General features: G+C 46.9%; 1 protein-coding gene and 1 long non-coding RNA gene across 10 annotated transcripts in view; both read right to left on the bottom strand.

Annotated features, from left to right (window-relative positions):
* Positions 1 to 12,981, bottom strand: part of SIAE (sialic acid acetylesterase) — a 127,356-nt gene that overhangs the window by 89,791 nt on the left and 24,584 nt on the right. For 6 of the 9 annotated variants that reach the window (XM_081799227.1, XM_081799226.1, XM_081799225.1 and 3 more), the window contains exons 6-9: positions 12,585 to 12,694; positions 11,872 to 12,005; positions 5,243 to 5,397; positions 4,083 to 4,272 (exon numbers count right to left, since the gene is read on the bottom strand). In XM_081799227.1, coding sequence (XP_081655353.1) covers positions 4,083 to 4,272; positions 5,243 to 5,397; positions 11,872 to 12,005; positions 12,585 to 12,694 — 589 coding nt within the window. Of the gene's footprint in view, positions 1 to 178; positions 222 to 1,242; positions 2,462 to 4,082; positions 4,273 to 5,242; positions 5,398 to 11,871; positions 12,006 to 12,584; positions 12,695 to 12,981 lie in introns of those variants that run through there. The other 3 variants (XM_081799218.1, XM_081799221.1, XM_081799222.1) reach the window with 2 other exon arrangements.
* LOC145716292 (uncharacterized) lies at positions 8,496 to 11,719 on the bottom strand. The gene is made up of 2 exons (XR_014138875.1): positions 10,974 to 11,719; positions 8,496 to 9,837 (listed from the first exon to the last, which is right to left on the bottom strand). It is a non-coding gene; the product is annotated as an uncharacterized LOC145716292 (long non-coding RNA).

Here is a 12,981-nt window from a genome sequence, read left to right as displayed (position 1 = left end):
GTACATGGAATAAATATAAAATGTTTTTACTGTGGATCATTTTTAAAAAACTTGAACCCCCCCCCCCCAGTATACTTAAGACATCTTTTCATCTATTGGATTGTTAAAGATTTAAATTTGACAATATCCAGTGTCGCTGGGAGTGAGGCTAAACGCTATACCTTGGTGGGCACTTTACCTTGGTGGGACTGTAGACCGTTGGACCCTTCAGGAGAGTTAATCTGTAGGTATCAAAATTTTAAACATATTTTCCTTAAAACTGTTATTCCACATTAAGGATCCTAAGGAGGTAAGTGCGCTATGATGTCTGCATATAACATTCATCACAGTATTCGTTATAACGGAAAAATCGGAACAAACCTCTATGTCCACTAATGGAAAATTGGTTAAATAAAGTAGGGGGCTCCCACAAACTAAAACACTTAAGCTATATTCAATTTACACAGGAAGAGTATTTTACTAGAGTAAGTCAAAAACAGATTTAAAATAATATGACGTGTAGTGTGTAAAATATAGCCCAAGCAAATCAAGTGAATGTTTACCAAAATAGTAAATGTTTTTTGCCAAATGATGAATTTTGGGGTGACTTTTACTTGTTTATTCTTTTTGTTAGTGTCCAAATCTACAATAATTACAAATTTCATTTTTCAAATAGTAAAAAGTTATTTTCATTTGGAAAATAAACTGAATTCCTGCAGAATGTTTTAAATTATTCAGCCATTAAAAATGAAGTTCCACATGACTTCTCATTAATTTACTACCTGAAGCTAATTTTCCCCCTGTGCTTCACTCAGTTACTGGGGGAGGAAGGAGCCTGGGCATAGGGTTCCTGCCCACGTCGAGCCGCCTGCAAATTAGAACAGCCCCTGTGTGCATGTGTGTTGGCAAAGGGGAGGGTAGATTTACTTTTTCTCAGGAGTCTGTTCTAGGTTCGTGGTTCCCCTTAGGTCAGATGCATATGAGGTCAAAGTATGGGTGTTGGGAGTTAATTCTACACTAGGAAGTCCTCAGAGGAGCCAAAGTTCCTTGTAGACTGCATAGTTGTGTTGGTTTTCTACGAAATAAATCCTGGCGCTGACCGTTCCGGATGCTCAGAGCTATACTGGGGCCCCTTGGGGTCAGGTGCTTCTTGTTTTAGTTCTTTTTCCCATTAAGGGAGTGGAAGCTACTCATGCTTCAAAGGACAGTTTACAAACCTGTTCCTAACCCAGTTTTGATGGGCTATAAATGTATACATGCCACTAAAGATTATACTTTTATTTCCAAATTCCAATAGATGACACAATTATCAAGTGCTGTTAGCTGTTAATCAACCAGTAAAAAGCATTATGATTCTTAACAGTCCACCCAGAGCGCACTTTCACAATTGTCCCATCTGGATTATTTTCCTAAACACTTATCATGGAGCTTTATTTTCAGCCTCTTTTTTCTTCTAGCTGGGTTATCCTTTTTATAGGTAAACCTCTTACCTTAAAAAGCCTGAGATTTATATTGAACCTGTTGGCTTCTCAGTGACCTCTGTTGCCATGTTGTCCGGAGCCTGACTCCCCCACCCGTCCCTGGCTGCCCGCACGCCTTCCTGGGCCGCTCCAGAACCCCCATCTCCTCCTCCCTCAGGCAACCCCTTCGCGCCTCCCCACAGGCCTGCACGCGGGGCTGGTTGGTTTTGAACACTCACGTTATTATTTCAACCAAAGGGACAGAACTGTTTTTGGCTTACGAGAGAACACAAACAGGGCTAGAAAGAGTTCAGTTCCACATAAGGAAAAACTGCTGGGAAGTTCAGAAACTTTATGCAGAGATTCAGTAACCACCCGCCGGAGTCTGTAAAGAACACACAAATATGAGCCTTGAAATCTCTTCCAGCCGGGAGTTTCCAAACGCCAGACGTGAGGTGACAAAGTGTGACACTTCGCACTCTCTACAAGCCTCTCCACTGGGGCTTCATTTGTCTGTAGTTGGGAATTAGTCCAGTAAGACACTAGGCTGACGAGGGGACTAAAGGCAAGCATCTTGTTTGCCTCTCGGCACTGGCTCATCTCCTGTTCAGAATCTAGAAACAGCCATGTGCTGGCTGGGAGCCGGCCGAGGCGGCTTTTCTACCAGCCGCCTTTAAAAGCAATAGTTGTCGTCATCACTTCAACACTGAAATGCCCAAATCTAAAGGACCCACACTGAAGCCCAGGAGAAGGACCGTAAGGCCGCTACGTCATTCGGCAAGCCTGCGGTGGCCCCCCGGCCGCAGGTCTGCCAGGAAAGCCACGAAGGGAGGAGCCGGGAGGGCGCTGCCGGGGTGGTACACGGGGCACCGCTTATATTCACAAGGCCACGTGGCCCAGGCGTAGCGCAGGGCGGCCGGGGTGCCACGGCAAGAACGGACGTTCAGGGCCAGGCTCTGGGCCGAGACCGTGTCCAGGGGAGCTGGCAGCCACTTGCACTGATGGTCACTGCAACACGAGATCTAATAAGAGAATCGTAACATCAGGCCAGGCCAAGAGACTGGGAACTGCTCATCAGACAGACGAGGAAGAGGAGGAGCCACGCTTAGCCCAGGACCCGCTGCCTACGATAACCAGAACAAACCTGAGTCCACGCTGGGTTTGGTCAACACAACCAAAGTGTGACGAGAAATATTCAGGTGATAAAATCAATCGGTAAACGAACGGCTCAATGACTGAGGGAGACAGGGAGGCATGATCACACAGAGCCTTTAGAGACGGCTCCCCTGGACGTGCTTGCTGTGATCCTTCCGACCAGATGGCAAAGCACGCAGGACCTGATTCAGTGGAGCGGTCCGGCTGCTGTGAGCACTCTGGCCTCCCCGAGGAGCCACGGGACGAGGAAGGGGCACAACGGGACCTTGGATAATAAGCCTTTCTCCAACCAGAAAGCAATCCAAGGAAGGGGACATAAAGTATCCAGCACCCACAGGTGAAATTCTGTCCTGCTCCCAACTATGGTTCCGGGTCCAGATGACGGGCAGACTGCCAGCAATTGACTACAGGGGAGAACCGAACTCAGCATGGAGACTTCTGGGGAGCTAGAATTACCTCAGGCCCAGTGTCCAAAGAAGCTCAGGGGCGTAAGTGCCGCCCAAGCCCCTGAGGCCAGTGGATGTGGTAGTTGGGGCTCCAGAGGAGGGGCAGCCCTAGATAAAAACTCAGGTGTAATTCAGGTGTGTCTTTCATGTTCTTTCATGCCCTCCAGTGCCCTCTTCTCATACCCCACCCGCCCCATCCAGCCTGGTGGCCTCATGGTTCCCAGAGACGCTCATCGGCAGGTTGCAAGAGGAATGCCTCCCCCCGCACCCCCAACTGTGGAAGACCCCTACATAAGCTCGTTCGTTCATTGTTTGCCCTAGTTCCACAGTGGAATGATCCTCGCTAGGTACTAGAAGAAAGTAGTTTCATCACATTAATTCACACTGAGTTACAAATCCCCAAGCTAAGCCCCTCAAAGGAGACACTAAGCTCAAAAGAATATCAGAACGTGGGATAGTGTGACATAAAAAGACATCCAAGGATGAGGGAAATACTCGGGAGTAAGGAATCTTTCAATAGGGAACCTATACATTAAGCCACGGGCCCTCGCCACAGCAAAGACGGTTGCTCTGGGAGCGAAAATACAAAAGGAGTATTTTAATGTGAATTCCTTTTCCTTGATTGTCCTATCAAAATTGCCACTAAGTGAAAGAATTAATAGCTACTCAGCCACCCTTCTGAGATAAACTCCGCCCTACTAAAAACCAAGCCCTGGGGGCGCCTGGGTGGCTCAGTCGTTAAGCATCTGCCTTTAGCTCAGGTCATGATCCCAGGGTCCTGGGATCGAGCCCCGCATCGGGCTCCCTGCTCGGCGGGAAGCCTGCTTCTCCCTCTCCCACTCCCCCTGCTTGTGTTCCCTCTCTCGCTGTGTCTCTCTCCGTCAAATAAATAAAAATTTTTAAAAAATAAAAAAATTAAAAAAAATATAAACCAAGTTCTGCCTCACAGAATTGTTATAGTTAAAGAGATGGGCCTCAGTGTGGAGAAAATCCTGACTCCCCACACAGGATGCACACCTACTGTTTCAACTATTCTTCTCACCTCAAATATATTGTGCTGCCTCTGCACCTGGATTTCCAGCGAATATGTGAGGTTGAGCAGCCCCTTGTCAGCCAACAGTTCCAGGTTCTCAGGCAGAGGTCCTTGAAAGATCAACTTCTCACCATAAGCCACAGCCCGGGCCCCCAAGTGCAGCCTGTAGGCCACCGTCTGTTTGTCTCGAGGGTGGATGCTATAGGACAAAGAACAAGTAGAGAACTTTGGGTTTGAGCTCAACAGTAACCACACTTTAAAAAGGGGGGGGAGGGGAATTAGGAAGGTAAGAATAAAGTTGACTGAATCTAATAGCCAGTGATCAGTGGCTCGTCAATTTAGGAGACATGGTGAATGGTGACCATAAGTGGGGCTCTGGGCCTCCTATGGGTTAGAAACCTTGAAAACGCAGATGACTTCGAAGGTAGGAATAAAGGCCCCTGCGGGAGGGAGGAAAGGCACTGGAGGAGAGCTAAACTCAAAATTATTCGAGCCACTGAAAGCGCTGTGTTTCATCTGAATCCATTGTTCATTACTGGGTCCCCTCCAGGTTTTATTCATTCAATCAATCAATCTCCATTTGTTCAAAAATAAGTATCTGTTCAAGTTCCTACTATAAACCAGACACTACGTCTTGGGCCCCATTTCATTGCCAATCCCCCTCGCATCCCACAGCTAGTGCGCGGTGGCCACCGGGGCCATTCAGAGAGCCCATTCCTCCCCCTGAGCTCAGGGAAGGGTCCCATTTCCTGCTCGCGCTGAAGCCCCGCAGAGCCCTATGACCTGTTGTGGCCAATGCGATGTGAGCAGAAGTTACTTCCATCACCAGGGGGAGACGTGAAGGTGAGGGAAGCACGGGTCAACTCGGAATCTCCGTCACTCCGGATCTGTGAATGACTCTAATGAGCAAAGCCTCTCTGATGACCTCTGTGGGCCTTCTTTGGACATGTGGGGTGAACAAGAAATAAAATGTTGCTGCATCAAGCACTGAGATGTTGAGAGTTTTAGTTACTGCAGCACATGCCAGTGTAAATGATTGACAGACACTGCCCCGAGGGTCCAGTCCTTAGAGCACCCACTCTCTGCCCCTCACAAGTGAACATCAGAGTGAAGGCTACGGACAAAGAACAGACAGTATTGCTCAAGCAAAGCCCAAGACGCACCCGTACCTGCCAAAAGGTGACTTCCTATCACAGAGATCCATTGCTACCGCCATGAAAGTGCTGGGCATCCTTGCGTTGGGGACATAGCCGAAGTCTGCGGTTTGATGCCACCGGATCTGGGGAAATGTGTCATCTGAGGTTGCAGACAGATATGAAGATAACTGGAAAGTAGAGAATGTTGCATCAGAATCCTGTCCTAGAGTCTTCTTCATAAGCAGACTCTGCTTCTGCTTCTTTCATTCGTTCAAATGCTCATTCGACAAGTACTCAGTGAGCTTCTTCCTGTTGTGGCTGAACACCCCTCCCCCCACACGCCAGTGTGTCTGTGACACCCCTCTCGTCAAGAGCTGGAGTCTATTTCTCCTCCCACTGAATCTGGGCTAAGCCTGCGATGTTCTCTGACCAGCCGAACGCAGTAGAAGTGATGCCATTGCTCCAAGTGGCCCTGCCTTTGGATTTCATTCTCTTGGAACCTGGAGATGGCCAGGTAAAAACAGTCCAGCTACCCTGCTGGAGAAATTACCTGGAGACGGGGGCCTTGGACGTGGGAAGATCCTTAAGAGAGAGAGGGGCTAACGTCCCCATGGGCTCAGCCGAGGGGCCAGTCCCATGAATGCTCGAGACTTCAATTCAAACTGCAGCCACGTGAGCAAGCCGGGCTGACATCACACGGAGCAGAGCTGAGCCGTCCCAGTTGAGCCCTGCCTGGCCAACCCATGGCATCATGAGCAAATACAATGGCTGACGTTTTAAAGCCACTAAGTTTTGGGGTTGTTTGTTACAAAGCAACAGGTAACTGATACATCTATCTATAACACGTTTAAGCGCTACAGGGAAGCTGAGAGCAATCTGCCCATGAGCATGTGGAAAATTGCATCAAAGACCCCAATTCTTCACCCCTTCCTACAACCACACTTTCCTGCCATCTGGCTTTGTGGTTTCTCCCAGGAAGAGAAAGAGTGTATTTCCCCACCACTTTCTAAGGTGGTTTGTTTTGGTCAACAGACTGAAACAGAAGTTACGGCGCATCAGTTCCTAGCCTCAGCCTCCAAAGACCTGTGGGGTTCCACTTGCTCTTTCACGTTTCTGCTGTCAGGACAATGACATGCCTGGGCTAGCCCGCAGCTCTCTACAGAAGGATGAGCGCTGTGGGACAGAGCTTCCTCATCTAACCCACTCCAGCCAAGCCCAAGTGAGAGCCCCCACCTGCCTCTGACCCACAGAGATATGAAAGAGTTCAGTGGAGCTCAGCCAAGATCAACCCAGCCCCAGCTACCCACACATGGGAGCTATGATAAATGTTATGTTAAGCCACGGAGTTTTGAGGCGATTTGTTACATAGCGACAGCTAACGGTACAAGTACTTCACAGCTTTGTTGAGGGGACAGACCTGTACATAAGAAATGTTAATAAACAGCTATATAAAACAGCATGGATTAAGTGCTAACGTCGGAGGCACAGACAGCACGTACTCTGCACTAGGACAAAGTTTGTTATTATAAGACAACAGGGCCTCAGAATATGTTAAAAAAAAAAAAAAAAAAAAAGAGAGATGGGCCCAGAAAATATGAGCAGTCACTACCAACAGGATATGTCAGAATCTTGTAATATGCAAAGGTAAGAAAGAGAAAGGCAATTTTGAAGGCGAGAGAGAGAGTAGTCGAGCTGAACTGGAGGGTTTATGTAGGAAAGACAACGTTGTTAAGACAGTGAGGCAAGTGTTCGGGTAGAGTTCATACTTTACCCGCACACAACAGGGACTCACTAGAGGGGATGGCTGCAGAACACTGTGATCGTCCTAATGCCACCGAACTGAATGCTTTAAAATAGTTAATTTTATGTGAATTTAAGCTCAATTTAGAAATAAGAGAGCCACTGAAATTGACATGATAAAAGGACTATTTCAAAGGATTAATCTAGTGATCATGCAAATGATTCTGTGACGAACCCGACAGCAGAAAGGCTGATTGGTTCAACAGCTACGAGCACATTCTAGACAAGTAAGAGAAAAGCCTGATGTAGGAGAGCAGCAGGAATGGGATGGGCAGGAATAAGATAACCTAAAAGACAAAATGACAGAAGCAGGCAAGCACCTGGATAGGGGATGGGACTCAGAGAAAGGACAGTATCCATCACTCAAGAAGCTGTAACATCTGATTGTCTGCTTGGAATCCTGCAGATGTAGGTGAGGTCCTTTATCAGCTGACTTCAAGAGAACCAAAGGAAGAGTAGGTGGAGAGCCCAACTCTGTCAGGGAAGCCTTTATAAGAGGGTAGAGAAGTCAGAGGCTCTCTCCTGCTGGCCTTCAAGAAGTCAGCTGCCCTGAGTTCTAGAGCTTCAAGGAAACGAATTCCACCAACAGCCACCTGAGCTTGGAAGATAACCCCAAGCCTCAGCTGAGACCCCAGCTCTGTCCAACACCTTCACCGCAGCCCCGAGTGGAAGACTCAGCTAAGCCAGGCATGCCAGACTCGTCGCCCACACAAACCGTGAGATAAGAAATGTGTGTAGCATTGTTTTAAGCTGCTAAATATGCAGTAATTTTTTATGCAGCAACAGAAAACTACTATACCAGGGAAAGAACTTTCTAGGCAGAAGGAAAGGAAAATGGCTGGCCCTAGGGCAGAGTATGCCCAGTGTGTAAGTAAGACTGTAAGGCAGCCAGCGGAGCTGACGTGGAGCGAGCGAGGCAAAGAGAGTTAGGACAGGAGGTCAGATGGGCGCTGGCTGCAGGGGCAGACCACGTGTCACTCTGCTGACCTCGCTCATACAGAGGAACCACTGGAGCCTTCTGATGTGGCTTACACTTCAAAGGATCACTGTAACTGCAATGTTGAGACTACCCTAAAGGGGAGAAAAGGTAGAAGCAGGAAGACCAGTAAGGAGGCAACACTTCAAGGGAAAGAAGATGGCGCCTCAGAGTAGTGCAGGAGCGGTAAAGGTCGTAAGAGGCTGTCTGACTCTGCAACATCCCGAGTAAATACTTCCATCTAGACTTAAAATCAACAGACTCCTACTCCTGCAGAGGAGAGGCTGCCGGGAAAACTCTTTAATATTACTCTGACGCATGTGGTCCCACTCTTCCTTCCTTACTTCTCTCGTATTTATATCACCCTGTTCTCTGATTTAGACTACACGTCATTCTTAGCCCCAATCCAGCCAATGAGAGGGATCAACCCATTATCTCTCTTTCACAACCATGATCTAACAGTAAGCCAGGCCACAGGCTGGGAAACAGTCTGGACGAGCAACCACACTGTCTTTGGACGCCATTTGAAAATTTCTGTCCCCATGAGAGGAGCTACATCGTGAAGAGGCTGTTCCCCCAAGCCTTCTCACCCCCAGAGCCAGCAAATACCTGGGATCATCCCGACAAATGTGGCCAAATGAAGCTTTGAGCACAGGAAGTTTTCTGCTTCTTGAGCTGTTCCAGAAAGACTAGAAAATCCTCAGGAAAAACTGGAGAGGTTGCAGTGGCAGTAAAAAGGACGTGATCTGGAACTAAGGGGACATTTCCAGTTCTCTTATTAAAACCTCTTAGGCAAATCTGCTGGAATATATGAAATGATAAAAGGTGCTGAAGCTTCACAAAGGAACTTCGTGAAAAGACCCACTGAGTGACCCTACTTATTCCCACACAACACCCGGAAGACTGAGAGCGGAACACCGGTCACCAGCCAGTGTCATGATGAAGTTCACAGCAACGAAGCTACCAGACAGAGTCTAGAGTAAGTACTAGCCTGAAGCACAAGTGGGAGAAATGCTGAATACGCTCACTCCTGCCAAGGAAGCTGTTTCAAAATGGCAGAGTGGGGAGAAGTCCTGCAGCAATTGGCCGGTTTTATTGCTTGCACTACTCCACAGCGGCCACACGGAGGCGCCAGCATACCCCATGATCTGAGATCTACTAGGGTGCTGTTCAGCCTCCCACAGTGATTAGTAGAAATACTGCTCCTAATGAAGGCATATGATTGCCACAGAATATAAAAGTGGCCACACTCAGAGGACTTTACAACAGCATACTGCACTTCGCAGTCCGCTCCACCGTTCCTCCAGACCCTTTGTACAAAACGCATACTCCTAGGGACTCCCTAGCCTCTTGCTCTTCCTTCCCTCCCACACTCCAGGTCACCTCCCTACTAATAACCCCTGGATACATGTGTCTAACTCCGCTGGGCTCCTGTCCTACATCTCTAGCTGTGCTCTAGCTATTGCAACCATCATTTCAAACTCAACACCTCTATAAATTCATCTTTCCTTGCAGACCAACTGTCCCTCCAGATTTTCTGACTTCTCACATTGATAATAATTAATACTAACATTACCTGGCATGTGCCAGGCTCTATATGGATCAACTCACGTAATACTTAAAATAATAAAGATAATAATAAAAATACTACTTCAAATAATAATGCTCTATTCAATACCTGGTTCAAAATCACATAGCTAGGGGCGCCTGAGTGGCTCAGTCAGTTAAGCATCTGCCTTCGGCTCAGGTCATGATCCCGGGGTCCTGGGATAGAGTCCCACATCAGGCTACTTGCTCAGCGGGGAGCCTGCTTCTCCCTTACCCGCTCCCCCTGCTTCTGCTCTGTCTCTCTCTGTCAAATAAATAAATAAAATATTTTTTAAAAAATCACATAGCTAGAGAAGAGTCAGAGCTAGATTTGAATCCAGGCAGACTAGCTCCAGATCCGTGTGCTGAACCATTATTTTGTCATATTTGATATTTCCCTTTGAAGGTATATGTTTGCATTCCCAATTTTCCACAAGCAACCAACAGATTTTTGTCGATGATGACCAGCTAAAGCCATAGACTAAGGGACTTAGTCTCACTAAACGGAAAGGCATAAGTGCAAGGACCAGGTCTCTCTGATTCACGCTCTATTTCTAGCACCTCACACAATTCATGGCATATAATAAGCATACAACACATGGGTGGAATTGGCTGAAGTCACACTCAAATCACCATCTACACGGCAAAGACAAAAAAAGAACCTCAGAAGTCCAAATGGGGTTTCCACCAACAGAAACACAGAACTGATGACAGGGCTTGCTATTTTGATAATAATGAGTAGAATCATCTTGTTTCCAAGTCAAAACAAATGTGAGAAAGGAGAAAGAACATGGTTGTAAAGTAATTATAAGTGGAAAAAAGGTCTATAAAAATCTTTATCCAAAAAAAGGTATGGTGAACTAGGACAGGGTGGGGGAGATGTGAGGACGGTGAGCGGGAGGTATCTGTGGACCCTGCGGAGCCAGACGGCTGGACGCATGTGTGTCCAATTGAAGTATTAAAGCCGATTCCGTCATTATGCTGGGAGTCGGGCCCTGGTTTTCTAACACCTTACTTGTTTTATTTCCTATATTCCAGGCAAGTCAGAACGACCACCCTGCTAAGATGTCTAGGTCTTGGGAGGGGCCATAGGAACAGGTAAGGCAACACCATTATGAACTTGGTTAAATGCATTTATTCCTTTTCAGCAAGGAGGAGAGCAGAATCTTCCTGACTAGTTGCCGCTAATTAAAAGTATGATTTCTCTTGATATTTTTTTTCATTCATGTGTTAGGCCATATTTAACGACTGCTGAGCAGTTAGGTACTGGGATGTAAATGTGATCCAGAAAAACGTGGTCATGTGCGCAACCGACACGCAAGTAACATGGGGAAGGAGAGGGTGCTAAGTAATCATCTGTTTGGGGAAAGGAGGTACCTACCCCAGATGTTGAATACTCACAGAAGGCTTCCTAACCTGATACCCAGGCTGAGGTCTAAAGGATGAAGTTGGCTAGGGAAGTGTGGGAGAGTAAGGTTGCTCCAGGCAAAGAACGCGTGCAGTGGGCAGGCAGTGAGAGAGCAAAGCTTCGCTGTAGAGGGGCAGAAGGGGCAGCACCGAGTTAGGAAGGGTGTGGGGAAGTGGACATTCTCACACATAGCTGCTGAGTATACAATTAATCCAAATTAATACATTTCTACAGAGAAACTTGAGGACATGTTCAACGCCTTAAAAAGCGTTCCATTTGACCTAGCAATTTCATTTCTGGGAATTTATCTTACAGAAAGAATTAAGCACATATGCAATGACTTAGCCACAAGGAAAATAAACGCTGCTGCTTATAAAAGCAAAATGTTTAAAGCAACCTAAGGGCCCATTTACTGAGAACTAGTTAAATAAATTAGAATACAACCGGATTTCAAAGTGCCCTGCAGTCGTTATGAGTTGTGCTCAAGATTAATATTTATTGGCATGAAAAACTGTTCACAATATGACATTAAGAGCAGAAGCAAGCTACGGTACAGTATTATGGTATGGATCTCATTGCAGAAACACATAAGCAGAAGAGGTCAGCTTATGTCAAGATTGGGGAATTAGAAATGTTTCAGTTTCTTTTGCTTATCTTTTAAATATCTTTAATGAACATGTATTCTTTTTTTAATAAGAAGTATTTGTCACTTATTAACCTTTTTTTGCAGATGTACTTGTCCCATCAGTGAACTGAGATGAATTAAGTCTGACACTCAGTTCTTGACCAGCAGACTATGAGGGCACAAAAAGGAATATGGATTCCAGGAAAGAGACCTCCACAGCACACCCCCACACCCATGCCCCAAACCTTCTTCCTCCCAACACATACCTGGACAAATCCAAACGGGAAGAAACGCTCTGTCTGCCCCTGGGAGCCACGGTGGAAGGTCTGGCGCCAGTCTTCAATGAGCGCAGGGAACGTGCAATTATACAGGTCCCTGTTAAAATTCACGTTGGACTCCCCTAAAAACAGTCCAGATTGTGAGAGGGGCTTGGGGTGGATGCAAACACGGCCGCACGTTTCTCCCCAACCGCCATCCATGCCCTTAGGGAGTGGGCCTTCCTGCAGTCTCTCTGGACTGGCCTTGAGACTTGCTCTGGCCAAAGGGGCCTCAGCAAATGGGATGCAAGCAGAGGCTTGAAAAGTGCTTCAGCTTTGGGCTTCACTCAGACACTGCTGAGTGAATGCTATGAGACTGAGACTGAGACTGAGACTGCTATGTCAATGATAAAGAAGTCTGAACTAATTTGCTCAAGGCTGAGAGACCACTTGAGACCATGGTGCCCCAGCAGTCAACAAACAGGAGGAAGAGGCCATCCTAGGTCATCCAGCCACCAGACACCTGCCAAGTGGCCAAAGACATATCAGCGATCCCAAGAGAAATTAACCAAAGCAGTCTATACAGGAAAACTACCCTAATAACCCACTGAATGGTGAGCCAAATAAAATTATTATTGTTTTAAGTCACTCGGTTATGGGGTAGTTTGTTATGCAGCAAAAGCTAACTGATACAATGGAGAAAGAGCAAAATGAGCACTCACCCTGGTACCAGATCACCCCTTTCAGAGTCATGTTATGCAGTGGATGGATCATGGCATTCCAGAGAACAGAGTACTTACTGGGACCAGTCACAGAATCAGACGGAATCAACCTGCAATTGATAAGATTCACAAGTGTCACGAGAGAGCTAGTGACCAATCACAGGATGATCCCGAAACTGGGTGTCTATCCAGCTTTCACTTGGGGTAAACTTCTGATGAAAGCAACACAGAATCAGACTGAACCACTCTGTTTCACATGAAAACATGTGAACAGCCTCCAACTTTCGTATCTGTCCAGGTTCTTCCTGGGATAAGGGTATCGGTCAGCTTTCTATGAGTCCAGAGAGGGCCATCCCAGTTTCCAGATAAGGTCACTAAAACCAGAGGGGAGGAGTGT

Source organism: Leptonychotes weddellii, chromosome 11, assembly GCF_054177405.1.
Source record: "Leptonychotes weddellii isolate Sample4059 chromosome 11, ASM5417740v2, whole genome shotgun sequence".
Classification (NCBI taxonomy): Eukaryota; Metazoa; Chordata; class Mammalia; order Carnivora; family Phocidae; genus Leptonychotes; species Leptonychotes weddellii.
This window is presented reverse-complemented; position numbering and strand designations above follow the sequence as displayed.